Consider the following 21115-nt stretch of genomic DNA (forward strand, 5'->3'; position numbering starts at 1 on the left):
TATTTCCTTGGTTTCTTGGTTAAAGCTTTTGATTCATCAAGCTTATTTGGAGTCGGGTCAGGCCCCGCCTCAGAGAATTACAGCTCATTCTACATGGGCTTTTAAGAATGAAGCTACAGTTGTTCAGATTTGCAAAGCGGCGATTTGGTCTTCTTTGCATACATTTACTAAATTCTACCGTTTTGATGTATTTGCTTCTTCAGAAGCGGTTTTTGATAGAAAAGTTCTTCAGGCAGCTGTTTCAGTTTGATTCTTCTGCTTATGTATTAAGTTTTCCTTGTCATTAAAGAATAAACTTATAATTTGGGTTGTGGATTATTTTTTCAGCGGAAAATGGCTGTTCTTTATTTTTATCTCTCCCTCTCTAGTGACTCTTGCATGGAGTTCCACATCTTGGGTATTGATATCCCATACGTCACTAGCTCATGGACTCTTGCCAATTACATGAAAGAAAACACTTGGAAGTGTATTGAGACTCTCCAAGAGGCTTTGTGATCTAACATTTGATTGCCGAGTAAATGTTAATTACTATCGTCTTGAGCTTCAAATGACAGTTTTTAGACTCTTGGGCTCCCTCCTCCCAGGGGGCATCCTAAATTTAGGTAATTGTCAGGTCAATGTTTACCTTCCCTGTAAAGATTTGGGCTTCTAAGGTTTAGTGATCTATCTTCACTAATTGAACAATTGTATCATCCCTTTTGCTCTCTTAGATGTCTTGAGAAGCGAAGAGGGTCAATGCCACCTGCTTTAGTGTCATTCACAGTTCAGCTAAATTAATTCATAGTAGATATTAGCTAAATGAGATATTTAAATTATGTGATATCCAATGCCACTCAGCCATACCCTGACAATATATATCAAGCAGGAAATTGTTGTTCCTTCCTTTTACCCTAAGCCGGCTTCTTCCTTCTTCTTAGAAGGAACGTCTGTTGCATAATTTGGATGTTGTACGGGCTCTATAATTTTTCCTTCAAGCAACTAAAGATTTTCGGCAATCTTATGACTTGTTCGTTGTTTTCTCTGGTAAGTGTAAAGGTCAGAAGGCCACTTCTACTACTCTTTTTCTCTGGTTGAGAGGTGTTTTCCGATTGGCTTATGAGACCGCTGGACAACAGCCTCCTGAGAGAATTACGGCTCATTCCACTAGGGCTGTCTTTTCTTCCTGGGCTTTCAAATTTGCAAGGCGGCAACATGGTCTTCATTGCATACCTTTTCCAAACTCTACAAATTTGATATTTTTGCCTCTGCTGAGGCTTTCTTTGGGAGAAAAGTTCTTCAAGCGTAGGTGCCTTCAGTTTAGGTCCGCCTATCTGGTTTTCCCTACCTTTTGATTCTGTGTCCTCTGGCTTGGGTATTGGTTCCCACAAGTAACTGGAATGAAATCGTGGACTCTCCATGCCATAGGAAAGAAAACAAAATTTACACTTACCTGATAAATTTATTTATTTCCGGACATGGAGAGTCCACGACCCGCCCTTATTTACATTTAAGACGGCGTGTTTTTTTTGTTTGTTTTTTACAAATCTCAGACACCTCTATACCCTTGTGCTATCTTCTTTTTCCATTTTCCTTCGGCCAAATGACTGGGGATTATGGGTAAGGGAAGAGACACTTAACAGCTCTGCTGGGGTGCGCTTTGCCTCCTCCTGCTGGCCAGGAGTTGAATAACCCACTAGTAATTGGAATGAAATCGTGGACTCTCCATGCCCGCAAAGAGAGAAATTTATCAGGTAAGCATAAATTTTTTTTTTTTTTACCATGGACCTATTTTGACAACTTTGAGTAGCATTATTTTCTTCAGGGATAAGGTTACTGATTGCTTAGTTCACTTGTTCCTTAACTTGTTGGGTGGGTTTTTTTTTTTTTAAGTAAAATAGTCCAAATTAGAGTTTTCATTAATGAAACGTACACAAAATGTTATAATCGTAAACTCCATTTATTAATGCAATGTTTCATTATTTAATTGACACGTTTAAACCTCCATCAAAATTATGACATTATTAATTTCACATATGTCATGAATTAATATCAGTGGTTAAGTGAAAATCCATGAATTTAGACATTAGGTATGAATAACAAAAACATTTTTTTTATTTTTTTTTCCACTTTTGTGGCAGTTATTTTGCTTTTATGAGACTTTTTTTTTTTTTGTATAGGTTGTTTTTCTTGTTTTAACTTTGGTTTGCAGTTTATTTCAGTAGCACTTTTTAATGAATAGAATGGCTTTGTTACCATTTTTAAAGGGACAATCTACACCAGAATTGTTATCATTTAAAAAGATAGATAATCCCTTTATTTCCCTTTATTTCCCATTATTATATTAATACGCTTTTTACCTCTGTGATTACTTTATATATAAGCCCCTCTGCAGGCTGCCCCCTAATTTCAGTTCTTTTGACAGACTTGCATTTTAGCCAATCAGTGCTTACTCCTAGGTAACTCCATGTGCATGAGCACAAAGTTATCTATATAGCACACATGAACTAATGCCCTCTAGTTGTGAAAAACTGTCAAAATTAATTCAGATAAGAGGCAGCCTTCAAGGGCTAAGAAATTTACATGTAAGCCTACCTAGGTTTAGCTTTCAACTAAGAATACCAAGAGGACAAAGCAACATTTATGATAAAAGTAAATTGGAAAGTTGTTTAAAATTACATGCCCTATCTGAATGAAACTTTATTTTTGACTTGACTGTCCCTTTTAAAAAGCTGCAATTCATTGCATTTACATCCAGATGCATTTACACCAGTCTCTCATGTCTTTTATAGACCTGCCTCAAAGAACCAAAACTTTTTTTATATAATCTAAACAGTAGCCCATATTTCCTATTCATTTCTTTGTGTGTTCAGTCCATAGGCAAGGAAGACCCTACTGTTCATGGGTATTTTGGTTATTTGTTTTACTTCTTTCCTAAAAATGTTAGTGGTTAAGCTGGATGAATTTACAAACTAAAACTTTTCAATTTATATATCCGATGCATTTCCTCTTAAAGCTATATGAACCCACATTTTTTCTTCTTTCATGTTTCAGAGTATGCATTTTTAAACAACTTTCCAGTGTACTCCTATTAGCTATAGAAAAGGGAGAAGGCGCCAACATAGCGAGATTCTGCGCATATATGCTAGATATACAATTATGAATCACATACACTCACTGTATTCAAGCACTGTAATGTAGTGCAAAATAAGCAGACCGGATCCTCTGAGTTATCCGGTAAACTCTCTCCAGGTATATATGACAGGATCAACTGCAAAGGAGTGTGTTTCACTCTGATGTGTGCTCTATAAATTTAAGAGACAATCCCCACATAGCATAATACTGTATGAATGAAAATATTTTGCTAATAGGTGGATAAATGACACTTACTTGTGGTCTAGCACTGTAATGCAGTGCAGACTAGGCAGGCCAGAGCCTCTAAGCTGTCTGGCAAGCTCTCCTCCACGATCAAGTGAAACCAGGTGTATGACCAGATGTATGGTGTATCTTTCAGCTTGCTTGCAGAGTTCAGAGTGTGGTTAACAACCACAACAAAAGGTTTGTTATTGTGAATAAAAAAAGTGGATCAAAAATAGCAAGTGACTTTGGAAAACGTAAAAACAAGTGTTTATTAAACACATAGATAAAATACAGCGACGCGTTTCTCAGTAATGTTACTGTTTCCTCAGGCTGATAAAAATGGTAATTACTTGCTGTTTGAACAATTTTAAATCACATCAGAAATATGATGAACTAAATAAAATGGTCCTAGAAAAAAGCAACAAATTTCAACAAAAAATAGCCATAAAATAAAAGAAAATGGCTAGGGATGAGGAAGACTATATCAACAATATGGCATATACCTATAATAAAGAGAGAGCTAAAGATATAGTGACACATAACAGATTTCCCTCTAACCATAATGAAAATACTTACCCCAATGATCATAATGAAAATCAGGGGTGGACCACTGTAAATAGACAAAATAAAAATTACTTTTATAAAAATAAAAATTATCATTAGCCCTAAATAGGTTACCCTTGGAACAACCAGATGGACAAATTCCATCAGGTTCAGTATATACCGAAAGACCAACTAATGCAAATACTAACAATAACCAACATCATTTTTTAGACAGGCGTTCTACACCAAGATACAAAGCTATCTAGAGCCCCTCACCATATACACCCCAAAATCAAAATTAAAAAAGAGGTTATGTAGGAGAGGATCACGAGGACGCAGTAGAACCACCAAGAAAAAGACTACAGACACTAGCCAAAGGCATATACAACTTATCTTCTCACAAATTGACTGATGACGAGATAAGAGTATTAGGGAAAGGACTGTCATTAAGCTCATCCAATAAACATAATATGTTTAATTTGTTCATGGATTTAAACAACTTCACATGCAAACTTTCACTTCAAAAAGTTTTTGCTGAGAAAAAATTGAAAGAAATTAACGCTATGCCCATTCTAACTAATCAGATGGACAGTAGGATTAAAACTAACATTATCTATAGTGAACCTGACCAACTAACTCAACATCTTAATGACTATTTACATACATCATTTAAAAGAAAATCGTCTTTCACACCAACCGTGATAGATAATATATATATTGATTTATATAAACAAATGGTCTTGGAAGACTTGTCCAATATACCCAATAACATTTATGGGAGACATAATCTAAATAGTGTGGAAGAAACAGCACTTGATAGCCTCAAAAGGAACTCGGAATTAATAATCTGCCAAGCGGACAAGGTGGGGGGGGCATAGTCCTCCAGATCAGATTATCTTGTAGAGGCAAGAAGAATTTTAGATGACCAAGACTATTATGCTAAGTTTAAATCAGATCCCACATAAAGGTTCACAACTATCCTAAAAAGAATTGTAGATTTTGGCTTTAAAGAAGGAATCATTAATAAAAATGAAACAGAATATCTGATCCCCCCTTAAAACCTAATAAAGCATTTTATTATCATCTCCCAAAGATCTACAGAAATGAAATATCACCACCTGGGAGACCAATAATTGCTGGAAATGGGAGTCTTACCGACAATATATCATCCTATGTAGACTCCTTTTTACAAAAATATGTAGTGGTATTAGAATCATATATATGGGACTCCTCAGATTTGCTAACAAAATTGAAAAATCTTCCCCCTTATCAACCAAACTGGTTGTGGATTACTAGCGATATACACTCGTATTCTAACATCCCACACAATATTGGTCTTAAAGTGGTACAGGAATTTTTGGAAAAAAAAAAAAAAAATATATATATATATATATATATATATATATATATATATATACACATCTTCAAAAACAATTTATTCTTCAGTTAATATCATTCATTCTGGAACATAATTTTTTTCTGTTCCAAGATGAGTTTTACCTTCAAACCAGAGGCATACCAGGTTTGCCCCTAGTTTTGACAATTTATACATGGGCAAGTTTTAGATAGATTACATATATGACTCAGACTATGGGGCAAACCTGGTATACTATGGGTGGTATATTGATGACCTGATCATCATATGGAATGGTGACCACAGCACTGCTGAATCCTTTACTAATTATATCAACACCAATAACATGGGACTTACTTTTTCTAGTGTAATAGAGGACGAATCTATAGTATTTCTTGATTTATTATCTTTTTCCAGTGTGAATGGTGGTATTGGATCCAAAAGTCATTTTAGGAAAGTGGATTCCAACAGCTATTTAGATTACACTAGTAACCACCATTCACCCTGGAAAATGAATGTTCCATATGGACAATTTAAGAGACTCAGAAGAAACTGTAAAGACATAGTAGATTATGACCATCAGAGTCTCATACTTAAAGAAAGATTCCTTGAAAAAGGATACCCCATTGAATTAATTAAAAAAAGTCTAAATAGAGCAAAGAATGATAATAGGGATGATTATTTCATCCCAAGGATAAAGGGTAAAATTACATTAACGACAATGAGTGTCTTTTTGTGACTCAATATAACACTAGCCACAAAAAGATAACTAAGATTATAAATAAACATTGGGGCATCCTCTTAAAGGATCCAATTCTGAATAAAAATATCAAGGATAAACGAAAGTGTGTCTTTAGACGGCCTCCAACTCTGAAAAATCTATTAGCCCCTAGTAAAATAGTTGTGAATTAAACAAATACAAAACAAAGTTTGATGCTAAATAGTCAAGAAATTTCCAAAAAAAGGGCATATATAAATGCTCAAAGAGGAATTGCAGAATGTGTACCTATATAAAACCTGGAACTACACATTTAATTTCCAACACTGGCGGCACAACATACCCTATCTCACACCATTTAACTTGTGCATCAATATATGTGGTATATGTACTAACATGCAAACTGTGTGGGACACAGTATGTTGGCCGCACCTGTAGGGTTATACGTACCCGATGGAATGAACATTATCGTAACATGAAAAATATAAAAAACCACAGTGTTCCTAGACACTTCAATTTAAGACATAAAGGGGATTTAAATATATTTAGCATAACTCCGATTGAATTCATTCCCGCATCAAATTTATACAACAGATTCAATAGACTACGCCGGCGTGAGACCTTTTGGATATATCAATTGGGCACATTATATCCAAACGGTCTCAACATGAATATGGACCTAGCGGCATTCCAATAACTGATGTTCTAACCTTACTTTTCACTTTTATTTTAATTATACTCTAAATTCTATTACTATAGTATTTCTCCATTGGTGGGCATCACACAACAAATGGGTGTGTGCCCCAGCGCGCACACACTTATATATGTTTTAAGATATACATATGATCCCAAACCCATATTCACCATTATCTGCTACAACTGTGCACTTACTTTGTGATTTATAACACATTAGCCTAAATTATTTGTTGTGTGCACTTATTTTGATTTATAACACATTTATCTAAATGATCTGTTGCAATTGTGCACTTATTCTGTGATTTATAATACATTTATCTGAATAATTTTCTGCAACTGTGCACTTGCTCTGATCTATAACACATTTATCTAAATGATCTGCTGCAACTGTGCACTTACTCTGTGATTTATAACACATTAGTCTAAATTATCTGTTGCAACTGTGCACTTATCCTGTGATTTTTAACACATTTATCTTGCCTGATTAGTTTAAGACACTCAAATGTGTACGTAGCAACAACCATCTCAACAATACTATGATAAGAACACTAACTCTATAATTTAGCACTTCACTATCACGTATTTTCATATTTTCACATATGTTTGATAGTAGATTAGAATTACACAGTACTGATCAAAAAAGTGATCTGCTGAACGTTTGATGTTACGCTCAATAACGTTGAATGATTCATAATAGCTTATACAATATAATTCAATATACATCTGTAGAAGGAATTGCAACACGGCCACTTTACTTCACTTTATTTTATTATATAATAAGTGAAAATAACGCCAACTTTTATCATTTAGTTTGTACCTGCAGATGTGTGTCAGACATGTGCAATAGGTTGTGTGTGTATGTGTGTATGTATATCTATATGTATATGTGTATATATATATATATATATATATATATATATATATATATATATATATATATATATATATATATATATATATATATATATAAACACGGAAGGGGACTGCACTCCTAGACCGACCGGACCGGGTACACATCCCATGACCTTGCAACATGCTCAGCCCTGGGTGCTCAGTGGCACTCACAAGAAGCTGTGCTGTCGCCATAGTCACAGGCAGTTAACCCCAGACAGGTCTGGGTGCAAGAACCATAGGGGAAATTACAAAACAAATTAATACAACACACAGAGAAAAACCTGCACTCACTAGCAAGCTCCCAGCTAAGATTAAAAGCAAAAATGGAAAGGTTAGTTACCGCATCTGGCCAAATGGGACAAGCCCAGGTACCGCGTCAAGGTCCTTTCCAAAAACCTGGGACCCTAAAACAGCCACACAATGCAAGCTCTCAATCCAAACAAACTGGGAACAAGTGAAGGGTGCACAGGCTTATGTAATCACCCCAGTCATATACAAAACACGGAAGGGGACTGCACTCCTAGACCGGACCGTGTACACATCCTATGACCCTGCAACATGCTCAGCCCTGGGTGCTCATGCGTATGTATGTATGTATATAATTACCTGAAAGAAAACATAATTTATGTAAGAATTTACCTGATAAATTCATTTCTTTCATATTGGCAAGAGTCCATGAGGCCCACCCTTTTTATGGTGGTTATGATTTTTTTGTATAAAGCACAATTATTCCAATACCTTTGTTTATGCTTTTGCTCCTTTCTTATCACCCCACTACTTGGCTATTCGTTAAACTGAATTGTGGGTGTGTTGAGGGGTGTATTTATAGGTATTTTGAGGTTTGGGAAACTTTTCCCCTCCTGGTAGGATTGTATATCCCATACGTCACTAGCTCATGGACTCTTGCCAATATGAAAGAAATGAATTTCAGGTAAATTCTTACATAAATAGTTTTTTATCAGCCTGAGGAAACGGTAACATTACTGAGAAACGCGTCACTGTATTTTTTCTATGTGTTTAATAAACACTTGTTTTTAAGTTTTCCGAAGTTACTTTTTGATCCACTTTTTTTATTCACAATAACAAACATTTTTTTGTGGTTATTAACCACACCCTGAACTCTGCAAGCAAGCTGAAAGATACACCATACACCTGGTCATACTTGATCGTAGAGGAGAGCTTGCCGGACAGCTTAGAGGCTCTGGCCTGCCTAGTCTGCACTGCATTACAGTGCTAGACCACAGGTAAGTGTCATTTATCCACCTATTAGCAAAATATTTTCATCCATACAGTATTATGCTATGTGGGGATTGTCTCTTATATTTATAGAGCACACATCAGAGTGAAACACACTCCTTTGCAGCAGTTCCTGTCATATATACCTGGAGAGAGTTTACCGGACAACTCAGAGGATCTGGTCTGCTTAGTTTGTACTACATTACAGTGCTTGAATACATGTGAGTGTATGTGATTCATAATTGTATATCTAGCATATATGCGCAGAATCACGCTATGTTGCGCCTTCTCCCTTTTCTATAGATCTGTTATGAAGTGGATGGCCATTACCCTGAGGAGAGCAGCCTGTTAAACTGTGTGTGTGTTTCCAAAAACACACATTTCAATTGGACTTTTATTTACAAATATATAATCCTTTTTTCTAATTTATGCACCTTGAAGTATATCTATATAGGTTATATTTTATATATGCATTATTGTAATTTGTATTTACACATTGCATATCTACATATCACTTACTGAAATTCTGAGTAACAATTTATACCAAATATTTGTTTCCCCAGTCATTGCAGATTGGCTTATCTTAAAGTGACAGTGCCCCTTTTTACATTTTATTGTGTTTAATAGATACTTTGAGTATCTATTCACACCTAGCATCTGAGTCTTTACTTTGTGCAGAATTGCACAATTTTAAAGTGATAGTGCCCTATTTACACTGTTTTGTGTTAACCTTTACTCCTATTATCTAATTTGCTCTGTTCTCTTGGTAGTCTTTGTTGAAATGCATACCTAGTTGCCTCTGAGCCTACCTAAGTATGCATTCTCTGAACTGCATGCATGCTGTGTCTGAATCAAGAATGTTAATTTTTACTCTACGGTCCCTTTTTAGCATTTTTAGATTATGTTTTAAATTTGTTATTTGCAATATAATAAAAAAGACTTCTTCCTGTTTGAAGCAGGAAAGCTCTAGCAAGCTAATTTTATCTGTAAGACTGTTGAATAATACTAGAATACCTATATTCAAATAACTAGGTGTCTCAATTCTCTGTACTGGATGTTTTATAGTTACAAAAGATGCTTTCTTGGCCGGCAGTCTTCTCTCTCCAAACCCAATAACAGAGGGCATAAACAGAGGAGATTCTCAACCATCCCTGGACTTAGCCAGTGCAACAAGTGGAGACAAAGTAGTTACAGCTCAGGTTAGTAAATCTCTTTATATTCACTTTAAAAAACTAGATATTGGACATTAGTGTTTTTTAAGGTCATTCTAATAACCAGATCATCACAAAAAGTTCCTAAGATTGCGGAGACTGGCACTGAGTGATATTTGTTTATATAAATGTATATTTAGTTAGATAATCGCAGAATGAGAAGTGTTCTACTGAAGCTGGAATCCTTCTTTGGTGGGGTGTAGCTCCACCCACCATTTTTCATATTGTGTGTTTTATTTTTACACTTTTATGTTTGTCAGGAGAATGGTAAAGCCGCAGATGGGCAGTTATCATGTACAGCAACTGAAAGCCTTGGGCCCCAGAGACCTCGGTCTAACTCAGGAAGAGAACTCACTGATGAGGTGATGCTTTAACAATATACATTTTCCTGTAAAGTCTAAATATGTTTTGTATATAGACTTTTAAAATAGTCTGTTTTTAAATGTATTTATTTTGTTGTATCTATAGTTCTAACCAAATCATACCAGTAATAGGTTAAAAAACTAATTTATCCCCCTTATTGCAGCATTTACATATGGACAATCCTTCATTTGTTGTATTATTACACATTATTACGATTTTGTATATAAAGTGTACGTGCCATATAAAACTTTGAAGGGACGTGAAAGTCAAAATTTAAACTTCAGTAATTCAGATACATTATGCTATTTTATACAAGGTTCCAATTTATTTCTATTATGTAATTTACTTAGTTCTATTGGTATTCTTTGTGGAAGTACATGCCTATATAGGCTCAGGAGTGTGCATGAGGTTTGAGCACTTAATGGCAGCAGTGCTTACATTTGCAAACACTGTTACCCTTTATTTCTCAACAATATAACATTACTACACACACTGCTGCCATATAGTGCTCAGGACACATGCACACTCTTAAGCTTAGTTATGCTGTAATAAAAGTAAATTAGAACGTTATTTAAAATTCAATGCTTTTCTCCAACATAGGTGTGTCCGGTCCACGGCGTCATCCTTACTTGTGGGATATTCTCTTCCCCAACAGGAAATGGCAAAGAGCCCAGCAAAGCTGGTCACATGATCCCTCCTAGGCTCCGCCTTCCCCAGTCATTCTCTTTGCCATTGTACAGGCAACATCTCCACGGAGATGGCTTAGAGTTTTTTGGTGTTTAAATGTAGTTTTTATTCTTCAATCAAGAGTTTGTTATTTTAAAATAGTGCTGGTATGTACTATTTACTCTGAAACAGAAAAGAGATGAAGATTTCTGTTTGTAAGAGGAAAATGATTTTAGCAACCGTTACTAAAATCGATGGCTGTTTCCACACAGGACTGTTGAGAGGAATTAACTTCAGTTGGGGGAAACAGTGAGCAGACTTTTGCTGCTTGAGGTATGACACATTTCTAACAAGACTTGGTAATGCTGGAAGCTGTCATTTTCCCTATGGGATCCGGTAAGCCATTTTTATTAAATGAGAATAAAGGGCTTCACAAGGGCTTTAAAGACTGGTAGACATTTTTCTGGGCTAAAACGATTGATATATAAGCATTTTTAATACTTCATAGTTTTGAGGAGTTATTTTATTCTTGGGAATTATGTAAAATAACCGGCAGGCACTGTATTGGACACCTTTTTCACTGGGGGCCTTCTCTAATCATAGGCAGAGCCTCATTTTCGCGCCTCTATTGCGCAGTTGTTTTTGGGAAGCAAGACATGCAGATGCATGTGTGAGGAGCTCAGATACATAGAAAAAGCTTACCGAAGGCGTCATTTGGTATCGTATTCCCCTTTGGGCTTGGTTGGGTCTCAGCAAAGCAGATACCAGGGACTGTATAGGGGTTAAATATAAAAACGGCTCCGGTTCCGTTATTTTAAGAGTTAAAGCTTTCAAATTTGGTGTGCAATACTTTTAAGGCTTTAAGATACTGTGGTGAAATTTTGGTGAATTTTGAACAATTCCTTCATACTTTTTCACATTTTCAGTAATAAAGTGTGTTCAGTTTAAAATTTAAAGTGACAGTAACGGTTTTATTTTAAAACGTTTTTTGTACTTTGTTATCAAGTTTATGCCTGTTTAACATGTCTGAACTATCAGATAGACTATGTTCTGTATGTGGGGAAGCCAAGGTTCCTTCTCATTTAAATAGATGTGATTTATGTGACACAAAATTTAGAGAAAATGATGCCCAAGATGATTCCTCAAGTGAGGGGAGTAAGCATGGTACTGCATCATCCCCTCCTTCGTCTACGCCAGTCTTGCCCACACAGGAGGCCCCTAGTACATCTAGTGCGCCAATACTCCTTACTATGCAACAATTAACGGCTGTAATGGATAATTCTATCAAAAACATTTTAGCCAAAATGCCCACTTATCAGCGAAAGCGCGACTGCTCTGTTTTAGAAAATACTGAAGAGCATGAGGACGCTGATGATATTGGTTCTGAAGTGCCCCTACACCAGTCTGAGGGGGCCAGGGAGGTTTTGTCTGAGGGAGAAATTTCAGATTCAGGGAAAATTTCTCAACAAGCTGAACCTGATGTGATTACATTCAAATTTAAATTGGAACATCTCCGCGCTCTGCTTAAGGAGGTGTTATCTACTCTGGATGATTGTGAGAATTTGGTCATCCCAGAGAAATTATGTAAAATGGACAAGTTCCTAGAGGTCCCGGGGCCCCCCGAAGCTTTTCCTATACCCAAGCGGGTGGCGGACATTGTAAACAAAGAATGGGAAAGGCCCGGCATACCTTTTGTCCCTCCCCCTATATTTAAGAAATTGTTTCCTATGGTCGACCCCAGAAAGGACTTATGGCAGACAGTCCCCAAGGTCGAGGGGGCGGTTTCTACTCTAAACAAACGCACTACTATCCCTATAGAAGATAGTTGTGCTTTCAAAGATCCTATGGATAAAAAATTAGAGGGTTTGCTTAAAAAGATGTTTGTTCAGCAAGGTTACCTTCTACAACCAATTTCATGCATAGTTCCTGTCACTACAGCAGCGTGTTTCTGGTTCGATGAACTAGAAAAGTCGCTCAATAAAGATTCTTCTTATGAGGAGATTATGGACAGAATTCATGCTCTCAAATTGGCTAACTCTTTTACTTTAGACGCCACTTTGCAACTGGCTAGATTAGCGGCGAAAAATTCAGGGTTTGCTATTGTGGCGCGCAGAGCGCTTTGGCTAAAATCTTGGTCAGCGGATGCGTCTTCCAAGAACAAATTGCTTAACATACCTTTCAAGGGGAAAACGCTGTTTGGCCCTGACTTGAAAGAGATTATTTCTGATATCACTGGGGGTAAGGGCCACGCCCTTCCTCAGGATAGGTCTTTCAAGGCTAAAAATAAACCAAATTTTCGTCCCTTTCGCAGAAACGGACCAGCCCCAAGTGCTACATCCTCTAAGCAAGAGGGTAATACTTCTCAAGCCAAGCCAGCCTGGAGGCCAATGCAAGGCTGGAACAAAGGTAAGCAGGCCAAGAAACCTGCCACTGCTACCAAGACAGCATGAGATGTTGGCCCCCGATCCGGGACCGGATCTGGTGGGGGGCAGACTTTCTCTCTTCGCTCAGGCTTGGGCAAGAGATGTTCTGGATCCTTGGGCGCTAGAAATAGTCTCCCAAGGTTATCTTCTGGAATTCAAGGGGCTTCCCCCAAGGGGGAGGTTCCACAGGTCTCAATTGTCTTCAGACCACATAAAAAGACAGGCATTCTTACATTGTGTAGAAGACCTGTTAAAAATGGGAGTGATTCATCCTGTTCCATTAGGAGAACAAGGGATGGGATTCTACTCCAATCTGTTCATAGTTCCCAAAAAAGAGGGAACATTCAGACCAATCTTAGATCTCAAGATCCTAAACAAGTTTCTCAAGGTTCCATCGTTCAAAATGGAAACCATTCGGACAATTCTTCCTTCCATCCAGGAAGGTCAATTCATGACCACGGTGGATTTAAAGGATGCGTATCTACATATTCCTATCCACAAGGAACATCATCGGTTCCTAAGGTTCGCCTTTCTGGACAAGCATTACCAGTTTGTGGCACTTCCATTCGGATTAGCCACTGCTCCAAGAATTTTCACAAAGGTACTAGGGTCCCTTCTAGCGGTGCTACGACCAAGGGGCATTGCAGTAGTACCTTACTTGGATGACATACTGATTCAAACGTCGTCCCTACCACAAGCAAAGGCTCATACGGACATTGTCCTGGCCTTTCTCAGATCTCACGGGTGGAAAGTGAACGTAGAAAAAAGTTCTCTATCTCCGTCAACAAGAGTTCCCTTCTTGGGAACAATAATAGACTCCTTAGAAATGAGGATTTTTCTGACAGAGGCCAGAAAATCAAAACTTCTAAGCTCTTGTCAAGTACTTCATTCTGTTCCTCGTCCTTCCATAGCGCAGTGCATGGAAGTAATAGGTTTGATGGTCGCGGCAATGGACATAGTTCCTTTTGCGCGAATTCATCTGAGACCTTTACAACTGTGCATGCTCAGTCAGTGGAATGGGGATTATACAGACTTGTCTCCGACGATACAAGTAGATCAGAGGACCAGAGATTCACTCCGTTGGTGGCTGACCCTGGACAACCTGTCACAGGGGATGAGCTTCCGCAGACCAGAGTAGGTCATTGTCACGACCGACGCCAGTCTGGTGGGCTGGGGCGCGGTCTGGGAACTCCTGAAAGCTCAGGGTCTTTGGTCTCGGGAAGAATCTCTTCTCCCAATAAATATTCTGGAACTGAGAGCGATATTCAATGCTCTCAAGGCTTGGCCTCAGCTAGCAAAGGCCAAATTCATACGGTTTCAATCAGACAACATGACGACTGTGGCGTATATCAACCATCAAGGGGGAACAAGGAGTTCCCTGGCGATGGAAGAAGTGACCAAAATCATTCAATGGGCGGAGACTCACTCCTGCCACTTGTCTGCAATCCACATCCCAGGAGTGGAAAATTGGGAAGCGGATTTTCTGAGTCGTCAGACATTTCATCCGGGGGAGTGGGAACTCCATCCGGAAATCTTTGCCCAAATTACTCAATTGTGGGGCATTCCAGACATGGATCTGATGGCCTCTCGTCAGAACTTCAAGGTTCCTTGCTACGGGTCCAGATCCAGGGATCCCAAGGCGACTCTAGTAGATGCACTAGTAGCACCTTGGATCTTCAACCTAGCTTATGTATTCCCACCGTTTCCTCTCATCCCCAGGCTGGTAGCCAGGATCAATCAGGAGAGGGCATCGGTGATCTTGATAGCTCCTGCGTGGCCACGCAGGACTTGGTATGCAGACCTGGTGAATATGTCATCGGCTCCACCATGGAAGCTACCTTTGAGACAGGACCTTCTTGTTCAAGGTCCGTTCGAACATCCGAATCTGGCCTCACTTCAACTGACTGCTTGGAGATTGAACGCTTGATTTTATCAAAGCGAGGGTTCTCAGATTCTGTCATTGATACTCTTGTTCAGGCCAGAAAGCCTGTAACTAGAAAAATCTACCATAAAATATGGAAAAAATATATCTGTTGGTGTGAATCTAAAGGATTCCCATGGAACAAGATAAAAATTCCTAAGATTCTATCCTTTCTTCAAGAAGGTTTGGAGAAAGGATTATCTGCAAGTTCTTTGAAGGGACAGATTTCTGCTTTATCTGTTTTACTTCACAAAAAGCTGGCGGCTGTGCCAGATGTTCAAGCTTTTGTTCAGGCTCTGGTTAGAATCAAGCCTGTTTACAAACCTTTGACTCCTCCTTGGAGTCTCAATTTAGTTCTTTCAGTTCTTCAGGGGGTTCCGTTTGAACCCTTACATTCCGTAGATATTAAGTTATTATCTTGGAAAGTTTTGTTTTTGGTTGCAATTTCTTCTGCTAGAAGAGTTTCAGAGTTATCTGCTCTGCAGTGTTCTCCTCCTTATCTGGTGTTCCATGCAGATAAGGTGGTTTTGCGTACTAAACCTGGTTTTCTTCCGAAAGTTGTTTCTAACAAAAACATTAACCAGGAGATAGTCGTGCCTTCTTTGTGTCCGAATCCAGTTTCAAAGAAGGAACGTTTGTTGCACAATTTGGATGTGGTTCGTGCTCTAAAATTCTATTTAGATGCTACAAAGGATTTCAGACAAACATCTTCCTTGTTTGTTGTTTATTCTGGTAAAAGGAGAGGTCAAAAAGCAAGTTCTACCTCTCTCTCTTTTTGGCTTAAAAGCATCATCAGATTGGCTTACGAGACTGCCGGACGGCAGCCTCCTGAAAGAATCACAGCTCATTCCACTAGGGCCGTGGCTTCCACATGGGCCTTCAAGAACGAGGCTTCTGTTGATCAGATATGTAAGGCAGCGACTTGGTCTTCACTGCACACTTTTACTAAATTTTACAAATTTGATACTTTTGCTTCTTCTGAGGCTATTTTTGGGAGAAAGGTTTTGCAAGCCGTGGTGCCTTCCATCTAGGTGACCTGATTTGCTCCCTCCCATCATCCGTGTCCTAAAGCTTTGGTATTGGTTCCCACAAGTAAGGATGACGCCGTGGACCGGACACACCTATGTTGGAGAAAACAGAATTTATGTTTACCTGATAAATTACTTTCTCCAACGGTGTGTCCGGTCCACGGCCCGCCCTGGTTTTTTAATCAGGTCTGATAATTTATTTTCTTTAACTACAGTCACCACGGTACCATATGATTTCTCCTATGCAAATATTCCTCCTTTACGTCGGTCGAATGACTGGGGAAGGCGGAGCCTAGGAGGGATCATGTGACCAGCTTTGCTGGGCTCTTTGCCATTTCCTGTTGGGGAAGAGAATATCCCACAAGTAAGGATGACGCCGTGGACCGGACACACCGTTGGAGAAAGTAATTTATCAGGTAAACATAAATTCTGTTTTTATGAATGTTTAATTTTGTCTTTCATGTCCCTTTTAAATATTTTTTTTTCAATAACTTTAATAGGAGTGTTTTTAATACCACTTTTAACATCCTACCTCTTATCTTGAATAAAATTGGTAAATGACTAATTTGTGAAGGGAGAACCATTTTAGGGCATCCTCTGCCTGAAATACATATTGTATACTCATTTTTGCCATTGCAGGAAATCTTAGCAAGTGTGATGATTAAGAACTTGGATACAGGAGAAGAAATTCCGCTGAGTTTGGCAGAAGAAAAGTTGCCAACAGGCATTAACCCTTTGACTTTACACATCATGAGAAGGACGAAGGAGTATGTAAGGTAAGGGTGAAAATAGGCCTTCTACCTTCTTTTATTCTACTAATAAACATGCTGTATAATTTGTATTTTATCTCTTTTGGTTGCTATGTGTTAAAAAAAAAAACATAATGCTGATTTGTTCTGTGTATATATATATATATATATATATATATATATATATATATATATATATATATATATATATATATATATAGCAATATAGGATTTAAAGGGCAGGACATGTAAATGGGCTTTTAAAGAAACAAAGTAATATTGCCTCATCAGACATACATTGTCTTCATTGCACTGTTCCTAACTTTCATCTTCATCATGTATTTCATGCTGCACCCTAAATACTCTATATACCCAGGGTTGTAATCTCTTGCCTCACACTGTTCTAGTTTTTAATATTTTAAATGTGCCACAAAACTTAGCAGTTCAAAGTGGTCTATAGCTTACAACAAATGTGGTATTATCATGCCAGGATAGAAGTGTTTCCTTGCTTAAAGTGAATGTAAAGTTGAATGAATGAGTGCCCGTTTTTCTTCTACAAGATACGACGAGTCAAGGGATTTCATCCTTACTTGTGGGATATTAACCTCCTGCTAACAAGAAGTGGCAAAGAGCACCACAGCAGAGCTGTATATATAGCTCCTCCCTTCCCTCCACCCCCAGTCATTCTCTTTGCCTGTGTTAGTAATAGGAAGAGGTAAAGTGAGGTGTTAGTTTTTAGATTCTTCAATCAAGAAGTTTTTTATTTTAAATGGTACCGGTGTGTACTATTTTCCTCAGGGAGATATGGAAGAAGATTTCTGCCCTGAGGTTGATGATCTTAGCTGATGTAACTAAGATCCATTTTGGTTCCCACAGAGCTTCTGAAGGTAGTGCAAGAGAAATTTTCAGTGTGGAGAACAGTGTCATGCTACAAGCAGCATTGAGGTATGTTTAGTCTTTTATTTCTGAGGAGACTTGTTATATCAGACTTGGCTGACATTTTTCCCTGCAAGGGAAGGGGTAAGCAGTATACCAGTATTACTGAGGGTGTTACTGAAAATCCTTATGTTGCATACATATTGCTTATATCTGTATTGGGCTGGACACTGGGAGAGGCAGTTGACATTTATATATTTATTAATTAAAAAGATCAGTAGGGCTGCAGTTTATTATTATATGAGTTTAGGGGACCTCATGGCTTTATTTTCCAAACCGCTTCCCATGCGGTTAAACAAACTTTTCAGATGACGTCCATGATGGGCGGGGCCTATTTTGCGCGCTCAGACTCGCAGTTTACTCTGACTGAGAAGGCAGCAGGCATTGGCTCCGGTGGGGCCTAGAATTGTGTTCTGTTCACCGGATCGTTGTCGAGTCATTTTTACAGTACCCTGGGGCAGGTAGGCGCCACAGCAGAGCTGTGTCGAGGTGCAGGGGTCATTTTTTCACATCAAATGCTTCTTAGAGGGTAAATACATCATTTACTTATAAGGTGCAATAATTTTTGGGCCAGTTAAATTATTATATTTGATTTTTTAGCTTTTTCAATCGCTTTAGGCAGTTTGAGAAAAATTGTTGCGTTTTTTATTTCTTAAAGCGCAGTACACATTTTTCTAAGAATGTTTTGAATCAATATATGAGGTGATTTGCGACTAGTGTGGCTAGTACTAGTCTGTTCAACATGTCTGACATTGAGGAAACTAATTGTTCTATGTGTTTAGAAGCCATTGTGGAACACCCTCTTACTTTGTGTAAGCAAGTTTTCTAAAAAATAGAAGAGAGGAGCGCTAGAAAACTTGCTTACAATCAAGGTCTGTGGAATCACCTGTCTAAGAGGAGCTGCTGGAGTCTTTTGCATTACTTGACTTTATACCAGATTGGGTCAAGTATAAGGAGATCTTTTGTACTTTTATCACCGGATTTGGTGCTATTTATATCTGAAAATTTGTACATATATATTTGATAATCTGTTCTTTTAGGTGTTTATATTATTTATATTATTGCCGTATTTCAGGTTATTTGCGCTACTTTGGTGTGTGTTTCACACACCACAATTTGTGTTACTTTGTGTACCTTTTGTACTGAAAAGGCCTTACAATGTAAAAAGAATATTTTAGGTAAAGAAAGTGTTCCTAAGAATGATTCTCAGTCTGAAGAGAATCAGGATATGCCATCTAATTCTCCCCAAGTGTCACAACCTGTAACGCCCACACAAGCGACGTCAAGTACTTCAAGTGCGTCTAATTCTTTTACTCTGCAGGATATGGCTGCAGTTATGTCAACTACCCTTACAGAGGTATTATCTAAGTTACCAGTGTTACAGGTTAAACGCAGTAGGTCAGGTATTAATGTGAATACTGAATTCTCTGATGCCTTGTTGGCTATTTCCGATGTACCCTCACAGGGCTCTGAGCTGGGGGTCAGGGAGTTGTTGTCTGAGGGAGAACTTTCAGACCCTGGAAGTATGTTACCTCAGACAGATTCGGACGTCATGTCCTTTAAATTTAAGCTTGAACACCTCCGGCTGTTACTTCGAGAGGTTTTAGCGACTCTGGATGATTGTGACCCTATTGTGATACCACCAGAAAAATTGTGTAAAATGGACAACTGATGTTTTTCCGGTTCCTAAAAGAATTTCAGAAATTGTAAAAAAGGAATGGGATAGACCGGGTATACTGTTCTCTCCTCATCCTAATTTCAAGAAAATGTATCCCATATCAGACTCCATTCGGGACTCTTGGCAGTCGGTCCCTAAGGTGGAGGGAGCTATTTCTACCCTGGCTAAGCATACAACTATACCTATTGAAGACAGTTGTGCTTTTAAAGACCCTATGGATAAGAAGTTGGAGGGTCTTCTAAAGAAATTATTTATTCATCAGGGTTTTCTTTTACAACCAACAGCTTGCATTGTTCCAGTTACTACTGCAGCAGCTTTTTGGTTTGATGCTCTAGAAGAGTCTCTGAAGGTTGAGACTCCTTTAGAGGACATTTTGGATAGAATTAAGGCTATCAAGCTAGCTTCTTTTATTACAGATGCTGCCTTTCAAATTGCTAAATTGGCGGCGAAAAATGCAGGATTTGCCATTTTAGCGCGTAGAGCGTTATGGTTAAAATCGTGGTCTGCTGATATGTCATCAAAATCTAAGCTTTTAGCTATTCCTTTCAAGGGTAAGACCCTATTCGGGCCTGAGTTGAAGGAAATAATTTCTGACATTACTGGAGGTAAAGGTCACACCCTACCTCAAGATAAGTCTGTTAAGATGAGGGATAGACCAAATAATTTTCATTCCTTTCGAAATTTTAAAGGAGTACCCTCTGCTTCCTCTTCCTCCACAAAGCAAGAAGGGAATTTTGTTCAGTCTAAGTCTATCTGGAAACCCAACCAGGCTTGGAACAAAGGTAAACAACTCAAGAAGCCCGCTGCTGCTACAAAGACAGCATGAAGGGGCGGCCCCCCATCCGGGACCGTATCTTGTAGGGGGCAGACTTTCTTTCTTTGCCCAGGCTTGGGCAAGAGATGTTCAGGACCCCTGGGCATTGGAAATCGTGACCCACGGGTATCAACTGGAATTCGAGGATTTTCTCCTAAGAGGGAGATTTCTTCTTTCACGATTGTCTGTAGACCAGATAAAAAGAGAGGCGTTCTAACGTTGTGTAAAAGACCTCTATACTATGGGAGTAATTCGTCCCGTTCCAAGACTGGAACAGGGTTAGAGGTTTTGCTCAAATCTTTTCGTGGTTCCCAAAAAAGAGGGAACTTTCAGACCCATTTTAGATCTCAAGTGTCTAAACAAGTTTCTCATTGTTCAAGATGGAGACTATACGAACAATTTTACCAATGATCCAGTAGGGTCAATTTATGACTACCGTGGACTTGAAGGATGCATACCTTCATATCCCTATTTACAAAGATCATCATCAGTTCCTAAGGTTTGCCTTCCTTTACAAACATTTTCAGTTTGTGGCTCTTCCCTTCGGGT

General features: G+C 38.4%; 1 protein-coding gene across 1 annotated transcript in view; it reads left to right on the forward strand.

Moving 5' to 3' along the window:
• The window catches only part of WDR44 (WD repeat domain 44), a 430050-nt gene that overhangs the window by 183096 nt on the left and 225839 nt on the right, over positions 1 to 21115 (forward strand). Inside the window, exons 4-6 of the mRNA XM_053714643.1 lie at positions 9843 to 9976; positions 10249 to 10350; positions 17029 to 17165. Of these exons, the coding sequence (XP_053570618.1) occupies positions 9843 to 9976; positions 10249 to 10350; positions 17029 to 17165 (373 nt within the window). The remainder of the gene's footprint in view (positions 1 to 9842; positions 9977 to 10248; positions 10351 to 17028; positions 17166 to 21115) is intronic.

This window comes from Bombina bombina, chromosome 1, assembly GCF_027579735.1.
Source record: "Bombina bombina isolate aBomBom1 chromosome 1, aBomBom1.pri, whole genome shotgun sequence".
Taxonomy (NCBI): Eukaryota; Metazoa; Chordata; class Amphibia; order Anura; family Bombinatoridae; genus Bombina; species Bombina bombina.